Source organism: Macaca fascicularis, chromosome 5 (genome assembly GCF_037993035.2).
Source record: "Macaca fascicularis isolate 582-1 chromosome 5, T2T-MFA8v1.1".
Classification (NCBI taxonomy): domain Eukaryota; kingdom Metazoa; phylum Chordata; class Mammalia; order Primates; family Cercopithecidae; genus Macaca; species Macaca fascicularis.
In genome coordinates, this window is record NC_088379.1 from 115,642,248 (window position 1) to 115,666,855 (window position 24,608).

The 24,608-nt window shown below is 41.5% G+C and overlaps 1 protein-coding gene and 1 long non-coding RNA gene across 4 annotated transcripts in view; one reads left to right on the top strand and one right to left on the bottom strand.

Moving 5' to 3' along the window:
- Positions 1–3,890: 3,890 nt before the first annotated feature.
- ELOVL6 (ELOVL fatty acid elongase 6) overlaps positions 3,891–24,608 on the bottom strand; it is a 151,558-nt gene continuing 130,840 nt past the window's right edge. For 2 of the 3 annotated variants that reach the window (XM_015450755.4, XM_005555689.5), the window contains exons 4-5: positions 17,631–17,782; positions 7,086–9,813 (exon numbers count right to left, since the gene is read on the bottom strand). In XM_015450755.4, the coding sequence (XP_015306241.1) occupies positions 9,389–9,813; positions 17,631–17,782 (577 nt within the window). In that variant the 3' untranslated portion in view covers positions 7,086–9,388. Of the gene's footprint in view, positions 4,140–7,085; positions 9,814–17,630; positions 17,783–24,608 lie in introns of those variants that run through there. The other variant, XM_074040311.1, reaches the window with a different exon arrangement.
- LOC135970978 (uncharacterized) lies at positions 9,705–16,963 on the top strand. The gene is made up of 2 exons (XR_010586955.2): positions 9,705–9,835; positions 16,803–16,963. It is a non-coding gene; the product is annotated as an uncharacterized lncRNA (long non-coding RNA).

Genomic DNA, 24,608 nt, shown 5'->3' on the forward strand with positions numbered 1-24,608 from the left:
ACATATGTAGCATGGTGGCTGGGTTGAATTTAAGTGGCTCTCAAGGACGTCCGCACCTGTGGTGGGGCAGGTAACAGGGAACCCTAAGGAGATCTAGGGCTTCTAGAAAAGGAACTCACTTCTGCTGGGCCCAGATATGTCTGAGCAGGTCCAGGAAGCTGGCGTGGTGGCCACAGGTCTATTTGCAGTGGGGCTGAGGAAGTTCCAGAAAGGGCATTCCTCTATGGGGAAGAAGGTAATAGGTCTGATTAGTTCAAAACCTGAGGGAAGCTTTGACCCATGCGGGGGAGGAAGTCGAGATTCTACCGCAGCACAGTGGCCATTCCGCGAATCTCTCCCCCAGCCCCCTGGATGCATGTCTGGCTCTTGAGTCGAGGGGGGCCAGCTTTCTCCCACAGAATGTGTAATTAAGAGAAAAGGGACATCTTGCCCCACTGCAGAGCAGAGGAACCGTTGCCTTTCTGGGAGAAGGGGGATGCCTGCTGAGACTTGCTGAACCTGGCTGTGCACAGCGATTTCAGGGCCCATTGGAGAGATGCAACAGCAGCTGCGCCTGGCACGGGTGGGAGGCTGGGAGGTGGGGTGTGGGTGACCACGTAAAAGAAATGCCGGGTAGAGGCTGCGAGACTTAATCTGGCAATTTCCAGAATTAGATGCAAGGGACTTGGCAGGAAGTCAGAGGTCCTACATCAGTGGGAGCTACAAACCAGCACAAAAAAAGAAAGAAAGAAAAGAAAGAAAGAAAGAAAAAGAAAGAAAGAAAGAAAGAAAAGAAAGAAAGAAAGAAGGAAGGAAAGAAGGAAAGAAAGAAAGAAAGAAAAAGAAAGAAAGAAAGAAAAGAAAGAAAGAAAGAAAGGAAGGAAAGAAAGAAAGAAAGAAAGGAAGAAAGAATTAAATTGTCTCTGTAAACTGAGGGGTCCTAGGGAAACTTAGGTTAGATGTAAATGAACAAATGAGTTGGTATGGCGGCCTAAGTCTACTGGAAAGCTCAGTAGGTTTATTTATGTTCTATCGATTTAATTATTCTAAAACTAAGTTGAAATTAGAACTGCTTCTAATTCAGAAAAAGTGCTTGTTTTGCAAAAAAGCTCTGGTGTTTTATAGTAACTCATATATAACTGTGAGCAGTAGAGGATGCAGGAATAGTGAACCCTGTTTTTCTTTTCTTCGTAGAGAGATATTAACAGCCTTAGCAAATACTCACTGGAGTTTTCACAAATAAAACATAGCAGAGAAATACCCAGGGGGATAGGTTTTCCCTCTAGTATGAAAGGAATTAGTGTAGTCAATAGAAAAGGAAGCTGTGTGTGAAACCCCAGAGTGTAGCACAGGGTTTTCACCCAGGGAAGGGGGGCTGAAAATACCAAAGATGACAGAATCCAGTGGTGAGACGGTGGCGTGTCAGGAGCGGGCTGTGGTATGTGTTTAACCCTTAGGCTGCCATGGTGCTTTCATAGTGTGTGTGTATGATTTTCCCCAAATAAATACATACTCTGTGATGCATAATAAGGCAAAATCCCAAAGGTTCCTTCCTTCAACTATTATATAGATGAAAACAATGAAAAGCAGTTAAACATAAAATGGATATAGGTTAGGCGTGGTGGCTGATGCCTGTAATCCCAACACTTTGGGAGGCCAAGGTGGGAGGATAGCTTGAGCCTAGGAGTTTGAGACCAGCCTAGGCAATATAAGGAGACCAGTCTCTACAGAGTGGCGTGCCTGTGGTCCCAGCTACTCGAGAGGCTGAGGTTGCAGGGAAACGTGATCGCACCACTGCAATCCAGCCTAGGCGACAGAGCGAGACCTGGTCTCAAAAAAGAAATAATAAACAAAATGGATATAAAAAATATAAAAGGGATAAAATGGGATAATTAGGTAACAGTCTCTTTTAGTTCAGTAGCATCCAATCTTTCCTGACCTAGAGCTTCTTGTCTTGCCTGGAGTCCTTTGCTTAGTGAGATGGTGCTACAGTCAGAGGGCACATGTGTAATTCTGGACGTGTGTGTATCTAGTTTTGTGAGGCTGGGGGGACACAATATAGCCCCTCCTCCTCCACACACACACTGTGGAAGTCCCTGCACTCAGCTGGGTCTCCCAATTTGGTCTCAGGAAGCAGTGTGTGGTAATAACCGAGACCCTGTCCCAGACCTACCAAGGCTGGAGATTAATCAGCTACAGACCAACCAGTGGGGAGCTGTTTCAGTTATTTTAACTGTATTTGTCTTGCCTATTGATTTAGAACACCCACCTACATTCATTTATTCTAAAAAAAAAAATTAAAAAAAAACGAGCCAGAAATGGTTACATTTCCAAAATACTAGTATTGTGAGCCCATTTTTGTTCTTTTGTAGGAACATGCTCTATTATATCTTGGTCTTGGAGTTCCGTAAGTACAGCATTTTTGTTGGCTAGACAGTGATCTGCTTGTATGTTTTAATGTATGCTTTATTAATTTCTGAACTAAAGAAAAATTGTGAGACATGTAACAGAAGCTACATGATGGCACGGTCATCTGTGTTAGGTTTCTGGGACTTTGGTAACAAAACAGGAATGCTCCCTGAAGTCTGCTTTTCCTCCCCCTCCCCATCCCTTTTTGAAGTTAATAAAAACACTTTGTGTGCAGGATGGGATTTTTCCCCATTTGACCCTAAGTTAAGAAAATACATTAAATAGATGGCAAAGTTCCATTTTAACAACTCTGAGATGTGAAAAGAGGCAATAATTTGGCCGTGAGAAACCTGCACAAATAACGGTTTCTTGGGTTTTAAATATAAACGCCATAGGGACATTGCTTTTGTACACATTGTAACGATGCGCCAAAAAGTCATGAAGAATGACAAACTATTTCACCTATCAAATATGCAATAGAACTTTCCAGAACACTAGAATTTGAAGGCTAGATTATTTAGGGATCGGGGAGTGGATGAATTGGATTACTCCTGCTAGTAGCTGGCAGGCGTGTGAGTAACTCACTGCGTCATTAACTAAGAAGGAGCTGCTGTACCCATTATTTTCCCTAGCATATATTTCACCCTGAGACGCTCTGTCCAATGACATGGCAAAGGTCAGTACCAAGTATTAGCATTTTATTCATTTATACTCTCATTCTTTTCAAAAGATTGAATGGCTGCAGCAAAATCCAGCTAAGATGATGTCCAAATCTCATTCCTTCCACTTCTGTAACACTGGATCTAACAAGCACATTTTCCTCATCTATAAAAATGGAGATTCAATTTAGACTGTCTGCCCCATTACGGCTGCTCTGGTGGCCGGGCACAGTGGCTCACGCCTGTAATCCAGCACTTTGGGAGGCCGAGGCAGGCAGATCACAAAGGTCAGGAGTTCGAGACCAGCCTGACCAACATGGTGAAACTCTGTCTCTACTAAAAATACAAAAATTAGCCAGGCATGGTTGTGTGTCCCTGTAATCCCAGCTACTCAGGAGGCTGAGGCAGAAGAATCGCTTGAACCCGGGAGGCAGAGGTTACAGTGAGCTGAGATCTTGCCACTGCACTCCAGCCTGGGGGACAGAGCCCGACTCCATCTCAAAAAAAAAAAGACAAAATAACAACAACAACAAAACAAACAAAAAAACACTGCTCTGGTGAACCAACAGAGGTAGAAAGCATGTGAATTGTAAAATGCTCTATCAATGAATGAAAGGCATTACTGAAGGGCTGGACATCTTATGGACATTTAGTCAGTAGTAGTTGAGGGCTACAGCATCTTTGGGCTCTACTAGAAAGTGAGGAGTTTTAGTGACTCATCTCTGTGCCCCACGCCTATGGGTGTAAAGGGTGGAAATGGCATTTCTGAATATTTGAGGAACCCTTAGTGTCCTAGATGTCCCATTTAAATTGCCCAGAGTAAGAGAGAAAACAGAAACACAGTTTGATTTTAAATCAAAAGTTATGATTTTATTTTTAATTTTAATACACCAGGAAAAAATATTTTTTTTAATGTGAAATAAGCACTTGAAAATAACAACTTCAACATTGCTGTGATTTGCTCTGTGAGGCTTATATGGGTGGGCTTCCATATGAACATAGGCTCTGAGGTCCCCAAGAAGCTGAATCTTCCAGTGGTTTTCAAGATAGCAGCAAGCAACCTCCTGCCTCAATATGCCCAGACAGGCAGACCTGTTTGAAACGAATATGACCAGGGAGGACTATTAGGCTACTTCTGTGACCTTCTTGGTTTTTGTCGATTGAAATAAAGTCTCAAGTGCTACTAAGCATTGGGAAAGTAACAGCATTTAAATACCAACATGAGTCAGAACCCTTCACATCTGGCCCGAATGGGTTATAAATGTGGCTTGACCCTGACTTATGGGACCAGTTCTTAATTTAACCAGTTACTTCAGAAGAGGTTAGTACAATGCAGTTGTGAGTTTGGACGTCCAATGAAATATATCTTACCGTGAGACTTTTGCCTGCCCAGCCTAAAATCAAAGTGCCATTTTTGAGACCTCCCAAGCCCCACTCACGAATGTGCTCCCACTGTCCATCTAACTTCTAGAACAACTTCCACATCACTTCCTTTAAAAAGTGTCATTCAGGAGGAAGGGAAGCCTGAGAATTCTCCCCTGCCGTCTGTGAGCCCTGAATTGTCAAAGTCTCTGAGGATGAGGAAAATAACTTGATGATTCAACAGGTTTGCGTATGTTCTTCAATGCTCTGTGCAGGTGCACTCTACTGGCCTCTTCAGCCATGAGTTGTGCCATATGGCTCACAAATTTATAACTGGAGTCTACCACAACAGATTCAAGAAAATGCCGTGACTGCACTGACACTTGTTTTGTGTAAGTCTTGGATACCAGCATACAGAGGTGTTGGCTCATTGGCACACTGGGACCTACCCCTTCATACTGATTGTCAGAACAAAATAGGGCATTGTGATTTCATCAGCGCTCACTTTAATGTGTATACACCACTGGCCAAATGTGGTGGTGGATCTTGGCAGAGTCTCTTCCTGATGGCAATGAGTCTGAGGCACAAAGAATCAGGTGTTGTATAGAAAAGACACAGAAAGACGTTTTAAAAGCTGTGGGAGACAATGACTCACAGCACGAACATAGGCCTTACGATCATCCTAAATTGAGAGCAAGGTATTTAATACCGAAAACAGAGACTAGAGAAAGACACTACATTTGACTACTGGGACGTTCTGGGCGCTCATAAAACTTTGACATGATATTATTTTTCACGATGGAAACTTTTAAGGAAATAAGTGTTTACAAGAGGTGGACATGGACTATGCTTATACAACTTAAAGCTCTGAACTCTTGAGAGGCAGAGTTCTCCACTCTCCTCATAGCCTCTTGAATCAGACCTTGGCCAATCCAGTTACTCTGTTAAAGAATCATTAAGCAACCCCCCACCCCCAGCAAAAAAAAAAAAAGCCCTCAGAATATGCCCTAGCTGCCTCGGTTGTGTGACACACACATGGTCTCTCAGTAGAGGCTGTACTATCAGAATAAAGAAAAAATAGTAACCTGAGCATCTTGTCTCTCCCAGGTAATTCAGAATCTGGGACTATGGCCAGACTTCCGAAACATTCTATTCTAGCATCACTCTACTCCAGGAGCTTTGTTACTCTGATGTGACAGGCTTTACCTTATGAAGATGCTACATCTGATTAAAAAAGACATTCTGGGCCAGGCACGGTGGCTCACGCCTATAATCACAGCACTTTGGGAGACCAAGGCGGGTGGATCACTTGAGGTCAGGAGTTTGAGACCAGCCTGGCCAACATGGTGAAACACTGTCTCTACTAAAAATACAAAAATTAGCTGGGTGTGGTGGTGGGCACCTGTAACCTCATCTACTTGGGAGGCTGAGGCAGGAGAATTGCTGGAACCTGGGAGGCGGAGGTTGCAGTGAGTCAAGATTGCGCCACTGCACTCCAGCCTGGGCAACAAGAGCAAAACTCTGTCTCAAAAAAAAAAAAAAAAAAAAAAAAAGAAAGAAAAGAAAAAAAGACATTCCGTGGGTCTCCTTCTGTTCTCCTAGGTTCCCACTGTCTTTCCCATCAATTCTACAAAGCCCACTCATACGAAGTTTCTAACTCAGTCCAGATACATTAGTCTCTTTTCTAATCAGTTTCTTTATGTAAGCAGAGAGGTGGAGAAGCGAGGGGATATAATCAAGCCTTTCTTTTCCCTCTAGCAATGTACATGTACAGCATTACCTCTTCTCCCCTTACTTTTGTAGTGGAGCATAATTAGAAGGATGGGAGTAAGTGACTTTGAAGAACAACTTCAATCTGTGGTTTTAATTTGGTACTTTGGCCTTCCGTTAGATGTAATATGGTAGTTACTCTTTTCCCATAAGCAACACTAGAAGGTCACATAAACCCCCTGCTTTATGAATAGAGCACTTCTCACTAGAACTTCATTGCAAACTCATGGGCTTGGGTTGATGCTCAGACCTAGTGTATGAAATTGTGTGTGTGTGAAATAAAGGATTTTTTTAGTCCAAGAACAATGTTTTCACCATAGTAGGATTGGGATGCAGTGGAAAATCTTCAATAGAAAGATAATCTATTGCAGCATAGTGGGGCAGTTATAAAAACCTGCCTGCCCAAGTTTTTCTGGAATGTTAACTGACAGCAGGATTATCTATGTGGCAGTCAATTCTCTGGTAGGTTTCAGATTTGTCATGGGCCAGTGATCCAGCCTCATATCTTGATATGATTAAAGCAGCTAAGCTGAGATGTTAAAAACAGTGCATTGAACCTATACTACCAAAATTTCGTTTTGTTTTGTTTTTTAAAAAAATGTGGCTTTTTTCCTCCCATGATAAACATTGGAAATGCCTTTAGATATATTTAGCTAATTTTAAAACTATTAAGACATTCACCCTGTAAACAAAAATTCCAAATTATTTTACAAGTAAAGACAAACATGAACCTAATACCAAGATGAAAGTGCTTTGGAAGCATCATTCAGAGTCTTTTTAAGGTTTATGCTCACTTCCGTATTCTAACCTGCATTAAGAGATCTGTAATAAATCACTGAATTAAATAATTAAATCAACCAGATGAGCCTCCAATGGGTCTTTCAATTAAACTCAAGTCAATTGTTATGTGGCCTTCTCCTCATTTTAATTATTCTCATTTTCTGTTATAAGGAAAAAAGGCTTATTGCACGGTATCATGTATTTGCGAAGCTCAAAATGACATTTGCATCCTAAGCATCTATTAGTTCTTGTAACAGGACCTGTCTTTTCAGCTCATGTCAGATTTTGCATAATTTGTAATACATTCCTCCATCAATTGTGTCTCATCTATGAACCAACTTCAAGACATTATAGACCACTCACAATCATTTAACACAGATGTAACAGCTTTCCTCCCCTGCACTGCCCCCCGCTCCCCATTTCTTCCAGTCATGACTTGGTTTGCATGGATTCTTTGTTCACTGCTCAAACCATTCACACAGAATGGAATAAAACTTTATTCTTTTTAAATTCCACACATAAACGAGATGCTGAAAAAGCCCTTGCCATCTCTGACAGAAAAGCAGAGCAGCTCTGTTTCATGAACGACAGCACAATTAAAGCTAAAATAATATAAAAATAATTTGAAAAAATCCCTTTTACTGTACACTCTCAAAGCAAGAAAGAGAAACAACAGTTTTTTTTTTGTTTTTTTTTTTTTCTGCTAGCCAGAAAATGTGTTTCTATTCATTTGGGCTTTGAAGTTCATTGTTCCCCACATGTGTGTGTGTATGCGTGGCTGTGTGCATGGAATCTATGCCGTGTAGAAGCCCCTAATCTTTTCATCTAGTTTGCCTAATCATTAAGCTACTTAACCAATTATAACACTATTATGTCACATTGAACCACTTTACATAATTGCTTCCTTGAAATACTAGGAACATTGACACATGTATTTGGCTTGTAAAGGACTGAAGTATTACAGATAATATTATCCAGTTTTTTTTTTTTTTTTAAAGAATATGGCTCTTAATAAATTGATTTTGAGTTCCAGAGCGAAAGTCCCTTCTAAAACATTTCTGAAGCTGACTTGAAGCAGGGTGAGTATCTTCTGATTTGGCCAAAGATATGACAAGTGTTTCATATCACTTAAAATTTGAGGGATAAGTTTATAGGGGGCCCTTTGTTGTCAACTGTTTTCAGCCAAACTTGCCTTGAAGTTTGTTGTAGTATTGCCACTCAGCCAGCAGAGGGCACTTTACACACCTCTACATTGCTTGGGGAGCAAATGCTGATGATGCAGAAACACAGTGTTCCCCCAGTATCAGGAACAGCCCTGTGATTTCCTTTTGGAATTCACAAAAATATTGAAAATATATGCGGTACAATGTTTCATTTGGAAAGTTATGAGTGTGTGCGAAGTCAAACAGGGAGGGGCATACACACCGTCTGTCTCTCGAATTGATCTTCGGCTCATCTCTTTTCCCGCTGCCTTTCTCCCTTTTCTAGCTCACTGTGGTCCTGGGCCGGGCCTTTTTACAAATACTACACAACCTGTTTCACATTGTTTGGTCAAGTGTTTATCTTTTCGATTCTGTATTTACTCTTCTGTTCAAAAGCCCGGGGCAACTGAACAAAAGGATAATGCTTCATATCTCATTTAAGAGTGAAAATTACAGTTCAACTATCAGAAATGCTCTGGGATGGAGCTGCCCCCATGGGACCTGGGCTGCACTGTTTCCATCCTCCCAGGAAGAACCTTGGGGAAGTATTTGCCCCCTTTGGTTTTGGCAAACTCACTAGCCTGAGGCTATGCAGTGAAGATGAAGTTAGTTGAAATATAGTTGTTTACATCTGTTTTCATAAGGATGATTAAGACATCTTTTCTCATGGGGGCTACAGCAGCGGACATTTCTTAAAAAGGCTTTAGTTTCTACAAAAGCATTATTGTTCTAGACATACACCCTGTGTCTCTTTCATTTTTATCTTTTCTATTGGCTCCAGTTTAGTGTCCATAAAGTTAGAAAGGATTGTGTGTGTGTGTGCCCACAGTTTCTAGAGTAAAAATCTTTCATCTTAGAGAAATGTGACACTTAGTAAATACATTTTTTTCCTATGTGTTAATAGCCTTTGTTTGCCTTTGATTAGTCTCCTCTGCCTCTGGCTTGCTTTTGTTCTCCCTTGTCCTAGAGTTGACAGATAAAGAGGGAATGGGGTCTTCCAGCAGCAGTGCTTGGAGATGGAGGTGCACTCAGTGAGTCCTCACCCTAAAAGGATCATAAACTTACTGGGTTAAATCAACCTAATTATCCCTAAGCTGCCTTGGGTTTTGTGTTTGCTCATGTTTTGTTTTGTTTTAGCTGCACCACGTGTGATTCCTTGTGCCATTTTCTTTTGTCTATTATTTTTCTTGATGACCCTGAGCTATGGCTTCCTCCTCAGTTCCAACACTATTCAGCTTTCGTTGTTTTCCTCATTTTGCCGATGTAGGCCTCAAAGAAGAAATGGCAGAAGAGCACAAGGTAGCTGAGGTACATGAGTGAGGACCAGAAGATGTTCTGAAAGTGAGAGTGACACTGGTCATGCTGCATCCAGTAGAAGACCAGGTAGTTAATCACACAGCCCATCAGCATCTGAGTGATCTGGGACAAGGTGATGAACATGGCAAACTTCCGGGAGACTCGGAAACCTGCCGCCCGCAAGGCATAGTAAGAGTACATCACGGCGTGCACGCTATAGTTCATAGTCATGAACCAACCTCCCCCGGCAACCATGTCTTTGTAGGAGTACCAAGAGTACAGGAGCACAGTGATGTGGTGATACCAGTGCAGGAAGATCAGCTTCTGCTTCCTCAGAACAATGAATATTGTATCTCCTGAAAGACAAAGGGGAAGAAGGTACGTGAGATCCTTGACCACCAATAACGATGACTTACAGTTTTATAAGAGGGTAGACATCCTGAGCTAGGACTGGAGGGTTACATGGATGGGATTAGAACCCATGACTGGTACTTACTAGCTCTGTGACCCTGGACAAGTTACTTGTCCTCACTATTTCTAGTTTCCTCGTCTATATAAATGGTGATAATTTAAAAGAGTAGCATGGAATTGCCTGAGGATTAAGTGGATAATCAGCATGGCCCTCTTCACACACAGTCAGCAAGCAGCAAATGTTTCTTTCAAGGTATTTCACACAAAATCTTATCCATCATTGATCTGGAAGGGACATTAACAACTATGTTGCCAACTCCCAACTCAACTATACATCTTAGGAAATATCACCTGGAGGGGACCGGTGACTTGTCTTAGATCATTTATCAATCAAAAGAAACGCACTGGAGCTCAAGTGCCCAGCAAAATGTTCTAAGGCCTCTCTAGAATAGTAAAACCATACTTTTTCTTTGGTACATGACAAAAGGTGCCCCTCAAACACATGTCCTTGTGAGCTCCCTGTAAATTACGAAGCCTTGTCAAATGGCAGTGAGAAAAGTAAAATCTAAACAAAAGACAGACAGAAAAAGGGGGACAAACGTCCTCTTCTATACACATTTGCTGACAAGCGTAATAGGAATATTTTATACCAGTGAATCAAGTGAGGAGAAATTGAAAATAACAGTTTTCATTTTATAGAATTAACTGAAAAGCTTTCCAGGATTTATCAAAATTTCGTCTAACAATATCCCTTTGAAGGAAAAGACCATAGCTTCTGAGGCAGGGAATTTATATTACGAAAGCTAGAATTATGCTGAGGTGGGTAGATGCTATGTATCTGCAATGCTTCACTGAAAAGTCTCAGGGCTCTGAAAATAGACTGTAGAACATTTATGTAAAATTGGATGAAGAGCAAGCCCAGTGAAAAATACACCCAATTACATTATCGAGTAAGAGAATAAGGGAAGATACACTAGGATGCGGGACAGAAACAGGCTAATGCAGGTGAATGCATCTTTCTCCTTCCTATCTCTGTGGTTATAACACATGGGAAAAATTGACATCCTTCATGACGTTTGGTGAACTCAAACCTGGCTTCTTTTTGTGTAAAAACAAGAGTTAGAAGGTTCTTTTAATTTTTTATTTTGTTTTTGAGATAGGGTCTCGCCCTGTCACCTACATGCCATCACAGCTCACTGAAGACTTGATCTCCTGGGCTCAAGTGATCCTCCCACTGCAGCCTCAGGAGTAGCTAGGACTGCAGGCACGTGCTACCAAGCCCAGCTGATTAAAAAAAACTTTTTTAGTAGAGATGAGGTCTTGAACTCCTGAGCTCAAGCTATCTGCTGGCCTCAGCCTCCTAAAGTGCTGGGACTATAGGCATGAGCCACCGTGCCTGGCCCTGGATCTTCTTCTTCTGAAATTTAATTAAGCGCAAAAAAAGCTAGTACTTATTCCTGCCTTATCCCTCATGTACTTCACAGATGGCCTAAAACGCTTGCACCAGGCAAGGTCAAAGCATGCTGGGCTGTGGGGAAAGACTTCTAAGGTTCTAATGACAGTGGCTGGAAGGATACAGATGGTGCCCCATTCCATTCATTAGGAGAGCTATTAGTTTATTTTCCTACTAAACTGTTAAATAGTATTATTTCTTATTTGTTTACAATAGAAAAAGAAAGTTGGCTGGGTGCTGTGGCTCACGCCTGTCATCCCAGCACTTTGGGAGGCCGAGACAGGGGGGGATCACTTGAGGTCAGGAGTTCGAGACCAGCCTGGCCAACATGGTGAAACCCCATCTCTACTAAAAATACAAAAATTAGGTTGGCACGGTGGCTCACACCTGTAATACCAGCACTTTGGGAGCCCGAGGTGGGCGGATCACGACGTCAGGAGATTGAGACCGTCCTGGCTAACATGGTGAAACCTTGTCTCTACTGTAAAGCAAAAAAAAAAAAAAAAAAAAAGTAGCCAGGGGTGGTGGCGGGCACCTGTTAGTCCCAGCTACTCTGGAGGCTGAGGCAGGAGAATGGCATGAACCCGGGAGGCGGAGCTTGCAGTGAGCCGAGATTGCGCCACTGCACTCCAGCCTGGGCGACAGAGTGAGACGTGAGACTCCATCTCAAATAAATAAATAAATAAATAATAAATAAATAAATAAATAATAAAATAAAAAATTAGCTGAGCATGGTGGCAGCCACCTGTAATCCCAGTCTGAGGCAGGAGAATCACTTGAACCCGGGAGGCAGAGGTTGCAGTGAGCCAAGATCACGCCATTGTACTCTAGCCCAGATGACAGGGCGAGACTCCATCTCAAAAATTAAATAAATAGGAAAGTTGTCAGTTGTCATATTTCTGAACTTACTATCAAATTTTTGTTGAAGTCATCTTCTCTCTTGCAAGATGCCTGATTTTTATGGTGTCCATAAATGTCAGGCAGGCTAAGAATGATGGATGCTGATGGTAACACTCATACTTAAGGGACAAAACTGGTGTCAGGAGACCCGGGGTCTACTTCTCAGTGTTAAACTGTGCTATTTTTGTGTGCCTGTCAGAGAGCCACCGTTTCTGTATAACTACTACTCTGTGCCTCCAATCCCTCTGTCGACAATAACGTAGACACAATCAATTCCAGCTACCTTTGTTCATAGTGTAAAGAAGGTAGATGTCTAAGAAACTGTATGTTTAAAACAAATTGAGTCATTCATAATTGAATAGATGCTTTTATGAGTCTGTTAGCATTAACTAAAATATAAATCCCCATACAATTCCAAACACATTATAATAAATTTGTCATAAAGTGATATGCATTTCATCCTAATTCTTTAGTTTAACTCTATCATCACTTTTATATTAAAATCTTACTGTCTAAAGAATGATTAAGAAAAACCATATTAGAATGGGCCAGTGTGGGATGGAAAGTGGAAGGTACAATTCTGGAGTTAAGAACGGCTTTGTGTTTCTCCTGTCTGGAGATGAGGGTATGTCTCAGGTTTATCTGAGACACACTGGGTGTTTCTAGTTACTTTAGGGAGTGGAGTGGAGTGGAGGGGTAGGAGGGGAGAAAACATGTCCCAAAATTTCAATGACAAAATTAACTTAAATTTGCTTAGGAGTTTTTTCCAGAACACATATGCGGGATGGTGGGTGCAGGAATGAAACTGAGCGTCTTGCAGCAATGGCTCTGGAGCTGATCAGTAATACCATTCAATGCTCTATCAGGGTTACTATCCCCAAGACTGCTAACCCAAACAGTGGTAGTTTCCCTCAAGCAGGGGGAACTGGTGGGGCTCCAGAAGAGCTAACCGAGTCCTCGCACGGTTTTGGATATGGCAGCTGAGATGCATCAGTCATGCCGCTCTAGCAGGTACAAATTATTTTTCCTCTGGGGAAACCACATAATGTCACATTTAATTTGTCATGAGCCAGAGTCATGCCAAGTGAAGGTAATTTCAGGCTTTCCAGAAGCTATGGAGTGACCCAGAAATGTTAACTATCAGAGGAACTGTGCATTTGAGTTGGTCAATCTTTCTTGTTCAAATGTCCTGTTGGCATAACGGGAAGGATGCTGGCCAAGTACAAGCAATGGGACTTTAGACTCTTGGATGTTTCAGTCATGTCATTTTAGCTACCTCCTGGCTCATGTTCTCTTTATCATGATTTCTCTAACCTTTGGTCCAATTATTATCATGGAAGAGTCAGCTTTCAGGCAGGGCATGGTGTTCCTTATACCCAAGTGTCCCTTCTTAACTACACCTTTGCAGCTGCAGGAAAAGCAACAAGCATTTGGAAATCCCCAGGGTGTTCTTGGCCACCAAGAGACACAGAGAGGCTACTCTGTGTGTGTGGTTTGTGACACACAGCTGAGTCCCTCTTCCCAGAGCTAGCTAGAGTGCTGCTGAGTCAGAGCTTCAAAAACAATGACATGCTCAACTGAGCAAGGACCTGGGCTCACAGCAGATGTTTCCAAGTTCTAACAAAACAAAATCTCAGCAGGTTTTAATATAATCCAAATAGTAGGTGCTCAAAGATTTGGCACACAAAGCAGGTTAGTGGCTCTCTTCCTCTCACTTGTTCTAGTGGCCTGCAACCCCATAATTCACTGAAATGAGCACACGGTTTTCTGCTGAAACAGAAAGCTCTTCTTGCTATTTATTAAGAGTTTAGTGAAGGGGGAGTTAGTGTGGAATGAGAAGCATTTCAGTTGGGGAAGATGCAAAAGTTCTGGAAGTTGATGGAGTGACGGTTGCTCAACAATCTGAACAGTGTGTATATTTTACTGCAATTTAAAACAAGAGTTTGAGTTTGTGGGAGCTGGGGGGATACAGTTTCAGTATTGTACATGGAAGAACTGTTTTTTTCCTCATAAGATCTTTTCCTTTTGATGCTCATAAGAGAGTCCAGAGTCTTAGAATATTGAAAGGTAAAACTTGGGACCTAAAAATAAGAAAAGTTCTAAATAATTGAAATGGGTAAATCTCTCTTAACTCAATAGTGGAGACAAGATTTCCCAACTACACAAACTGGAAAGAAATTTAACGTCCAAAATGCATGGGAAAAAAAGTCATCCAGGCAAACATGTTGACTACGTAAAGACCTAGGTCTGCTTGTCTTGGAGACACTTGCACTGATTTTGGACCTGTTTTGAGTCAGCAGTTAACCTCTGAATGGCCATTGTCAGAGGAGCTCCAGAGTATTTGAAGAACAATATCCCATATTTTAAAATGTAAAAAAAAAAAAAAAAAAAAAAAAAGTATTCAGGACATGAAAATTATCTCTATAAAGCGTTTGAAACTATATGAAGAATTTATGTTACTAATTAGCCTCATTAAAAACTACATCAAGATTAGAATATTATTTTTCCCAACACTTCAATCTCATATTTTAACTACAGAAGGATCAATTATTGGATAATCCACAAAGGACTACTACAAGTTTTTGTGATGAATGAGTCCTTTCCAGGGAAAGGGATTATCATGCCAGCGGCACACCACTCCTGTTGACTGCAAATAGGAGACTGGACTATGGCTCCTTTGGGGCTCAAGAGGGAAAACTCTGTTCAATTACAATGTCTGCCATGAGGCTGAGGGGAGTGGACATTTGGGCCTGGATTAAATTAAGACAGGTGATATTAAGATCATCAGCATCAACACAACCAAGATAGAAGATGAAAACATGAATACCTCTGGTTGCTACACTAATAGGTCTTCTCTAGGAATCGCAAAAGTCAGGAGGATAGAGAGCATAGGTCTGATTATGTCTTTAAAGGAAATTCATCACTATAGATAGCTTGAGGTGGCATTTCAATAAATTATTCCTCCAAAAGGTAGAAAGGACTATGTTTGTTCTCAAGCACCTCAAATACAGCTGCATATAACTCAGAACACAACACAGGCAAGTATTCCTTGCAGGGAAAAGGCATTTCTAGAAGAAAACACTGAGGCTGCTTCTTTGCGATCTGAGGCTTAAAGGTCAGACATATCATACCATTTCTTATTAAAAAAAAAAAAAAATCTGGGGGGGAGGTAGTAAAAGGTAGAAATTGTTGAAGTGTTCAGGGGTAGCATTCAGGGGAACTCACATGTTTCATGCATTTACTACATTTCTGTAGCTGTAGTCAGGCCTTTGTCAAAAAAGATAGGGGATTAATAAGGTTATTAAATAGCATAAAAGTCAGAGGGATATATTTCTCAACTAAGATAATTCAAACCTTAATAATGTGTAAATTTATTTTAAAGAAAAAAAGCCACAGCCGGGCACGGTAGCTCATGCCTGTAATCCCAGCACTTTAGAGGCCAAGGAGGGCTGATTACCTGAGGTCAGAAGTCCAAATCCAGACTGGCCAACATGGTGAAAACCCTGTCTCTACTAAAAATACAAAAATTAGCCAGGTGCTGTGGCGCACACCTGTAATCTCAGCTACTCGGGAGGCTGAGGCACGAGAATCGTTTGAACCCGGGACGCGAAGGTTGCAGTGAGCTGAGATAGCACCACTGCACTCCAGCCCAGGCAACACAGTGAGACTCTGTCTCAGTGGGGAGAAAAAAGAGTCACAAAACCCCAAGAGTAAAGAATACATGCTCACACTCTCAGATCAACCCCAGTTTGAGAACAAGTGCTCTGATTCAGAAACTCTATGAATCAAAGCAAATTAAAATATTCTCATATAATTTTAAAATTCCCCGAAATACCTCTTCAGATTTTTCAGGCATTGTCTGTAAATCCAGGGTGAAAACCACTTCTTTAGCCTATGACTTCATACCTAGTGGTACCAATACCTCCTGGGGTCTGGTTCACAAAATTTGTATCATAAAATTCCTTTTAGATAAAGTTGCCATTCTATTTCAGCCGGTGCTTAACATAAATGCATTGAATGAATGGCTAAATGAATCCACACTAATGCATTTTAGCCTGAGACCAGTTTCATAGGCTGCGTGTGTATAGGCGTATGTGTGTCGGGGAGGGGTGCAGGCGTGCCCATGCATGCGGTAGTTATCTAGTTATTTTGGACTATCTTTGTACCTCTGCCCCTCTTAGAAAAGGCTTTCAGGAAAAATTTTCTTCTCTTGTTCTTCCCTTGTTTTTGACCTGGGATGACAGTAGCTCAAACCAACTGTCATCTACTTGTAAACAGCAGGTTTCTGGCTTCCAGTGGAAGGCGGCTGGGTTGCTGGCCTGCACACATCAGACTCTTCCCATTCTATCTGAATAGACACGGGGCATGAACAAGGAGCACCTTACAGAGACTGCTCATAGCTTATATTGCAGGTGGTTTGTAAGGAAAGTATAACCTCGATCTCCCTCTTTAGGAGAAAGAGGTGAGGGGACAATACATATTAGGTTGGTGCAAAAGTAATTGCAGTTTTGCCATTGAAAACCATGGCAAAAATCGCAATTGATATCTTTTGAACTAAATATGTATAATTCTTAATTGCAGGTAAAAAAACCCCCGGAACCCCAGACGGTGACCAGGTTTGCCTTACCAGTTTGTACCTGTACAATCTGTACCAGTTTGCTAGTATTACTCATGGATGTACTCAGAGCTTATTGTCACCACTAGATCTCTTTCTGTGTAAATAAAGACATTTTCCTGGAAAACTGTGCCCACAGCAGCTCCTTGACTTTACTATTTCTGCTAACCTGTGCCACACTTACGTTCAAGACCATTAAAGAGTTGAGGGAAAAATTATAGAAATCTACAAATACAGCCTGTATTTTCTATTAATTTCTAGAAGGTAAATTACATTCCCCTTCCCTAAGGCCAGTCTTGATGATTAAAATCAAACACCACCAGAGACCAACCCTTAGCATTTGTTAATGAGAACATGAGGGTCCCCAAATGAAAAGCTTAATTCCTAATCTGAATCCTAACTCTACAGATGAAAGTACGCTCAGATACGGGACTTGGAAATAGCTGTGTTGCTCTTTTTTCCCCCGTATTTTAATATTAGCTCAGCTCAGTGGGCCTTTTAAAGGGGGCTGTGTACATTTTATAAGTCCCTGGCAGTATATTTTTAGTAGAGCTAAAAAATCAGCATGTTCGGTATAAACTATCTGCTGTTAATATGCACAATGTAAAATTATTTAAAAGGAAAGAGGGAGTGAACAATAGAAAGTAGAAGTCAGTCAAGAACTCAAATTCATTCACTGTAACTCTCCTGAAACCAACAAAATAGGACCTTCAAATGGTTCCTTTGGTCACTAAATAAATATTGTGGATATGTTGCTACAAAGAGAGAGAGAGGAAATGGAAGAAGGTACTCACCTAGTTCGGGTGCTTTGCTTAGCACAAATGCATAAGCCCAGAATTTGCTGACAGGTCCATTGTAAAAACCCTGGTCACAAACTGACTGCTTCAGGCCTTTGGTCATCAAAATGTACACCATATAAGCACCAGTTCGAAGAGCACCGAATATACTTCATGATGAAAAGAGAAAAGAAACAGCATTTAGGAAAATAGTTTCACTTCTCACATTAACCATATTTAGAAGACTGGTTTGCCACTGGCAGAAAATAGGCATAAGAATCATAATATTTGTATTTCCTTGAAAGCATCTTAAAATGAGCGAATACAATGACTCCAGCACTTTATTCTGAAACCATACATGATACCACTTTCTCTTCATCAATGTTCCAAAAAGAGGTCATGAGAAAGGGTAATAGATTCAGGGCAGGATCTCATGAAGAACACTGGTGACCTTTGAGTTTCAGCTTGGAAACTATTCCTCGGAGAGCAGATGGGTGTGGCTGCAAACTCTTTGAATTACCTCACTTTTGCCCTATGCCCGGTTATTCTCCAAGTTCCACTGGCTCTATTTCCTGAAAACCTGTTTCTCTTTAAGCAAACTTTTCCTCTACCTCTGGACTTGCCTTACCAGCCCAGGCTTTTCGGACTCTCCTTGGATTTCTCCAGCAGTCTCCAAATTGCTTTCTACTCTCTGATCCATCTTTCTCAGAGATGTCAGAATGAGACTCCTTCAAAGCTTAGCTCTGTCACCTCCTCCAGGAAGCCCATTCAGGCAGAGACAAGTGCTCACCCCCTGAGCTCCCTAGCACCATGTGCTAATACCGCCCCAACACTGCTCTTCAATGCTCTGTGATGTGTTTACCTCCACATAGGCACAGGTGCTCAATACAGATTGTCGAAAAAGTGAAGAAAAAATAAATTTTTTAAATCAGGGAACTGGTAAGGAAACAGGAAGTTCTGGAACACATTAGGCTCAAGAAACACAACCTGCTGTGGGAAAGTACTTGGCAATGGGAACAAGCAGCTGCTGTTACAAAGTGAACCCTGTAAGTGTACATCCCAAAGTGTGTGAACCACGCCCGGGCTGAAAGGAGAGCTGGATGACTGTGTGGGGAAGACGGACCTGCTTAGCCTTTTCTGTCCCAAAGGGCAGCATCTTACTCTAGAAGTCAGTCGAGAGATCAATGAATGAATGAACAACTATTGAATTGGGAAATGGAGACTTATTTTCTCCTCAGAGGCACTGTTTTTTATTTAAAGTATCTTATTTAGAGTTGCTCTAGAATAAATCATTCCACTAGGCTAACCTGTCCAGAAAGCATGCATCTGCCAACTAGAACTAAAGGTCAACTTTGTACAGAATCAAAATAATGAAGTTTAATTCCTGGCAATTGCCTATTAAGTTGAGTCTTTGTAAGTAGCTTCTCTAAAGGTATGAAGACTCCATCAAACGGTGTTACTCTTTCCAGTGTATGAAATTGTCCTGCAGAGGATTACTGTCATTTTACAGATACAGATATTGTTCAATCCTTTAGTGGTTTTTCTCTGCACTTAGAATAAAAACCTCAACTCCTTTATCAGAACCGACAAGGCCTCTCTGCACTGCCTCTCTCTCCCCATTCTCCACTCTCACCTCCTGCCATTCTCTTCTTGCTTGCTATGAGCCAATCACTCCAGCACTTTCAGGCACTTTCAGTTTTCTGCCTCAGCACCTTTGCATTTCTCCCCTCTTCATAACAAAACTGGCTTCGTTTTGCTTTCTTATCTCAAGGAAATATCTCCTCCCAGTGGAATGACCTCAGTCTTTATAGTCCATTATCTGTCCTAATTTGGGGATGAAGGGTTGATTTCATTAGTAGCATCAAGTAATGGATATTTTTCTGCCTTATCTGAATTTTTTTTTGTGTACTCTCTTTCCCTCACCAGATGATGGCTACTTTTTTTTTTTTGACAGAATCTTGCTCTGTTGCCCAGGCTGGAAGGCAGTGGCATGATCTCGGCTCACTGCAACCTCCGCTTCCCGGGTTCAAGTGACTTTCCTGCCTCAGCCTTCCAAGTAGCTGGGACTACAGGTGTGCACCACCATGCCCAGCTAATTTTTTGTGTTTTTAGTAGAGATGGGGTTTCACTATGTTGGCCAGGCTGGTCTCAAACTCCTAACCTCGTGATCCACCCACCTCAGCCTCCCATAGTGCTGGGATATAGCCCAAAACCCTTCCTGTTACTCTACTTGCTGTTAGACTATGTGATGCACACATGATCAGAGCAGATCCAAAGAATGTATCTTTTAAATAGTTACTATCCTTTCATCCTTTTGGGTCTCAAAAAATCATTGTAATTTATTCTCCACTTCTAAGGTATTCACACAAGTTCATTTATTCTTTCAATGGTCAAATATTTATTGGCATGATTTTAGATGATGGAGTGAAAAAAAATCATGAAGCTAACTCTGGCTAGTGGGTGGAAGACTTCAGAGGAAGTGGTATTTGAATTAAGGGCAAATCAGTTTTCACAAGTTTGAGGGCTAGGGTATGGGGAGGTCACTTCAGAGCGCTGTAGAACTGAAGGTTTTGATATCATGGTGACCTACAATATTGCTGACAGCAAGTGTATAGCACATATTATTGTCCCATATCTGGACATGTGCCTCATTCCCTAAGCTCTGAACAATAAGGCTGACTCAGAACAGAGGACAGTAGCACTTTTCAGGGAAACCGTCAGTGCCAGCCATTGGGCCCATGTGTCTGTGGGCAAAGGCGCATTGTTGGGATGTGACAGTGCTACTGCTAGGGAGTGCTGTGGGGGCTGCCTGGCCAATGGGATAATTGTTATTTGTGGGGAGCCACTAGCTCCGCCCCTGGCACATTTCAGCCTCTGCACACTTTGGAACCAGGTGGTTTTTATCACAACAGTGTCACACTGTGACACTTTACCAAAATACACTTTAAGGTGAAGAGACTTTCCTTCCTCCCTAAGTTACATTAGCTTGAGAGGCAGTGTGATGCAGCAGGCAAATATGCTGCTCTGTTCTGCTACCCCCAGTCCTTACTTAGGCCCACAGCAGACGTTGCTAATCAATCTCAGCACTCTTTCTGGCCATCCATGAACAACACATTGACGTTATCGGCAACTGTATGCCACTGTCAATAGATCAGAGTTGCAAATTGAACCCTTTGTACAATAGGCTCCAATCACAGCCCAAACACTTACTATAACAGTTTTATAATTAGCCAAGTTACTGAAGAATCTGTTCCTCTGAAATGAGAGTAATATCTAACACGCAAATTCATCTTATGAATTTTGTAAAGCAATATAAGTAAGGTATTTAGTTAGCATCAAGCCTCTGATGTATAGGTGCTCAACGAAACAGTTTTCATTATACTACTCTTCCTACTCTATTACTATTTGTATTATTATTATTGCTGATTTACTTTGGCTAACCCTCAATGTTGAAAATCACCTTCCTCTCTGATCTTATTTTGTCAGGTAGAGAGATTAAGGTTAATTAACCCTAATTCAAAGTTAAGGAAACTGATTTACAGCTAATTCAATTTGCCACATTGATTGTTCATATTATTCCTATTGCTATGAGAATTTTTATTTATATACTTTTTTTTCTTGGACAAGTGAGTCTCTAGGAGCCAAGGATGGCTGTCATTCTCGAAGCACTTCTCAGGTTTCCAGAGGCCTGCTCCTGGTGTGGCAACCCCAAGGAGGGACATCTCCTGCAGTGGGGTTGCTCTTTTGGAGCAGCAGAAGCTGGCCAGAGTGCGGGGTCAAGGAGGGACAGCCTAGGCAGTCCACACCTGGTGGGCTCAGTCTTCCAGTTCCTGATCCTGACTCTCATCTCCACAAAAGGTAATCATGCACCAACTTTCCACAAGTGACAACTAGTGAGTTTACAACAGGATGTGAAATGAGCACTTTCCATAGAAAGGCTCGAAGGAGAAGCTGTTGGTATAGAAAAGCTTCTGTTTCAAGTGAAATTATCTTTCCTTCACATGATAAAGATTATTCTAAATCTAGAGCCTCAAACAGGCTGCGGGTCTGGACCACTGTGTTGAATGAAGGCAGATGATTACTACGTCACATGCCTTTTCCCAGCTTATGGTCATACTTTAAAAAAAAAGAAAAAGAAAAAAAAAGAAATATACCATACAGGCTGGGAGCGGTGGCTCATGCCTGTAATCCCAGCACTTTGGGAGGCTGAGGCGGGTGGAGCACCTGAGGTCAGGAGTTTGAGACCAGCCTGGCCAACATGGTGAAACCCCGTCTCTACTAAAAATACAAAAATTAGCCAGGCACGGTGGCACACGCCTGTAATTCCAGCTACTCGGGAGGCTGAGGCAGGAGAATTGCTTGAACCTGGGGAATGGAGGTTGCAGTGAGCTGAGATTGTGCCATTGCACTCCATCCTGGGCAACAAGAGTGAAACTCTGTCTCAAAAAAAAAAAAAAAAGAAAAGAAAAGAAAAGAAAGAAAAAGAAATATACCATACATATCATTTTTGTCAAAGCCAAATGAATCAGTGGAATAGCAGAGAGCTCTGTGGAGGGAGCAGTATACATTTCTGCTCCCTCTGCAACATCAGACACAATGCAGCAAGGAGATGAGGAGGTGGGGATCACCGTCCTGATTAGCTAAGGTGCTTTCTTCTCAAACTCCTGCACTGGGTTCCTAATCCACAAGGAGCCTGTTTCCTGATCACTAGCTATTTGCCATGGGATGTCAGGAGGGGCCAAGAATATCCATTATACAATTAACTGTAATACTTTGTGGGTGGGCGAGGGTACCTTCTATTTTATACTGTGTACATTTCTGCACTATTTGACCATTTTTAATTTTTTTTAAGCAATAAGATCTTGTTCTATTGCACAGGTTGGCGTGAAGTGGCTCAATCACAGCTCACTACAGCCTTGAACTCCTGACCTCAAGTGATCCTCCTGCCTCAGCTTCCCAAGTAGCTAGGATTATAGGCATGAGCCACTGTCCCCATCTATTTAACTATTTTAAAACAAGCACATATTAGATTTTTTTTTAAATGAAGATGGGGTCTCATCATCTTGCCCAGGCTGGTCTTGAACTCCTGGACTCAAGCAACCCTCCTGCCACAGCCTCCCAAAGTGCTGGGATTATAGACGTGAGCTACTGCACCTGGCCCAGATTGATAATGTTTAAAAATCTACTTTAAATAGGTGCCTGGCCACAATCGATGCAATCACAATGCTACCAGCTTGTGAGGCTTTCCTAGTGAATTTCTAGCGTGATGTTGACATATAACACAAATCTCTAATCAGCCCTTGGATGACAAACTGGCATTAGGACTGGTGGAGAAAAGACTGTTTCATGTATTAAATCAACACATATTTAACACCCACCAAGGGTCAGATATTACAGTACTCATGAGGGAGGTTGGGGAGGGGGAGTTTCCACAGCCTATTGCAGGAGACAACAAACATGAAAATAAACAAATATATATGTGTAACAAAAACAATAGAAATAATTAGTGGCACTGAAGAGCTGAAGAGTATGTATGTGTATAAGGTTGGGAGTTTCCTTTGGATATTTACATAAACAGATGTTGGAATTTTTAGAATAAAAGTTTAGAAAGCAAGTTCTTGTTTTCAGGGTTTTTTTTTTTTTTTTTTTTTTTTGTCTTTTATAGGTGTTATGTATTGCGGTCCTTTTTAAAGATGTGTAAGATATGCCCAATCTTCTTTAAAACCAGGCTTTGGGCTGGGCTGGACACAATGGCTCACAGCTGTAAATCTAGCACTTTGGAAGGCTGAGGTGGTGGCTCACTTGAGCCCAAGAGTTTGAAGCCAGCCTGGGCAATATCGTAAAACCTCATTTCTATGAATGCAAAAATTAGCTGGGCAAAGTGGTGCACACCTGTAGTCCCAGCTATTTGGGAGGCTGAGGTGAAAGGATCGCTTGAGTCCAGAATGTCGAGCCTTCAATAAGCCATAATTGTGCCACTGCACTCTAGCCTGGGTGACAGAGTGAGACCCTTTCTCAAAACAACAACAGCAACAACAACAAAACTTCCTAAGGCTTTGACCATGACGTCTGACCATTTACCTACTTGCAAAAAGACTGAATAACTCCATATTTTAACCTTCCACTTTTATTTCCATCTGGAAGTCAAAATGGTATAGCTCAGTAATGTTAAGAATTCCAGAATTCTGCCCTGGGGAAAAAAAAGAGCCTTGGGTATAAATCATCAATATTTTAAATTATTTTCACATGAACATCAATAGTTGATTTAAAAAAAAAATTTTACATTGTTCCCTTATTGATCTTCATCTTAAATTAAGATTTTTTTGGAATCAAACCATAGTTTCTCAAGGATCTTTTATTGTGAAATGCCAACCGCCAAACAATCTCCACCCTACTAACTCAATAACCAAAGGTACAATTACTTTCTAGTATTAGGCAATGAAAATGTTTTATCATATTTCTATCCTACTATCAAAGGGGGGTGGGAGTGGGAAACGAGTTGTCAAAACACAGCAACAGGTGATCCAACAGTAGCAACTCTTTATTAACATAGGAGAGGTCACTGATTTTCTCGATAACAAAATCTGAACTGCTGTTGGTCTTAGACTCTGACAGTTTCCAGAGTAGGAAGAATATCCAGTGATGCCAAAACAGGTTAAAACAAATTAATCTCAAATCTACTGTAATGCTTCTAGATTTGGGGGATGACATAGGATTACAGTGCCTGTGATACAGAATTATGGCATCTGCATGTCAATATCATGTCTCTACAAACAACATGCACCCAAACTCTAAACCCTTTCTACACTTGAGAACAGGCATCTTTATTTTATTTTACTTTAAGTTCTGGGATACATGTGCAGAACGTGCAGGTTTGTTACATAGGTATACATGTGCCATAGTGGTTTGCTGCACCCATCAACCCATCATCTAGGTTTTAAGCCCTGTACGCATTAGGTATTTGTCCTGATGCTCTCCCTCCCCTTACCTGCCTCC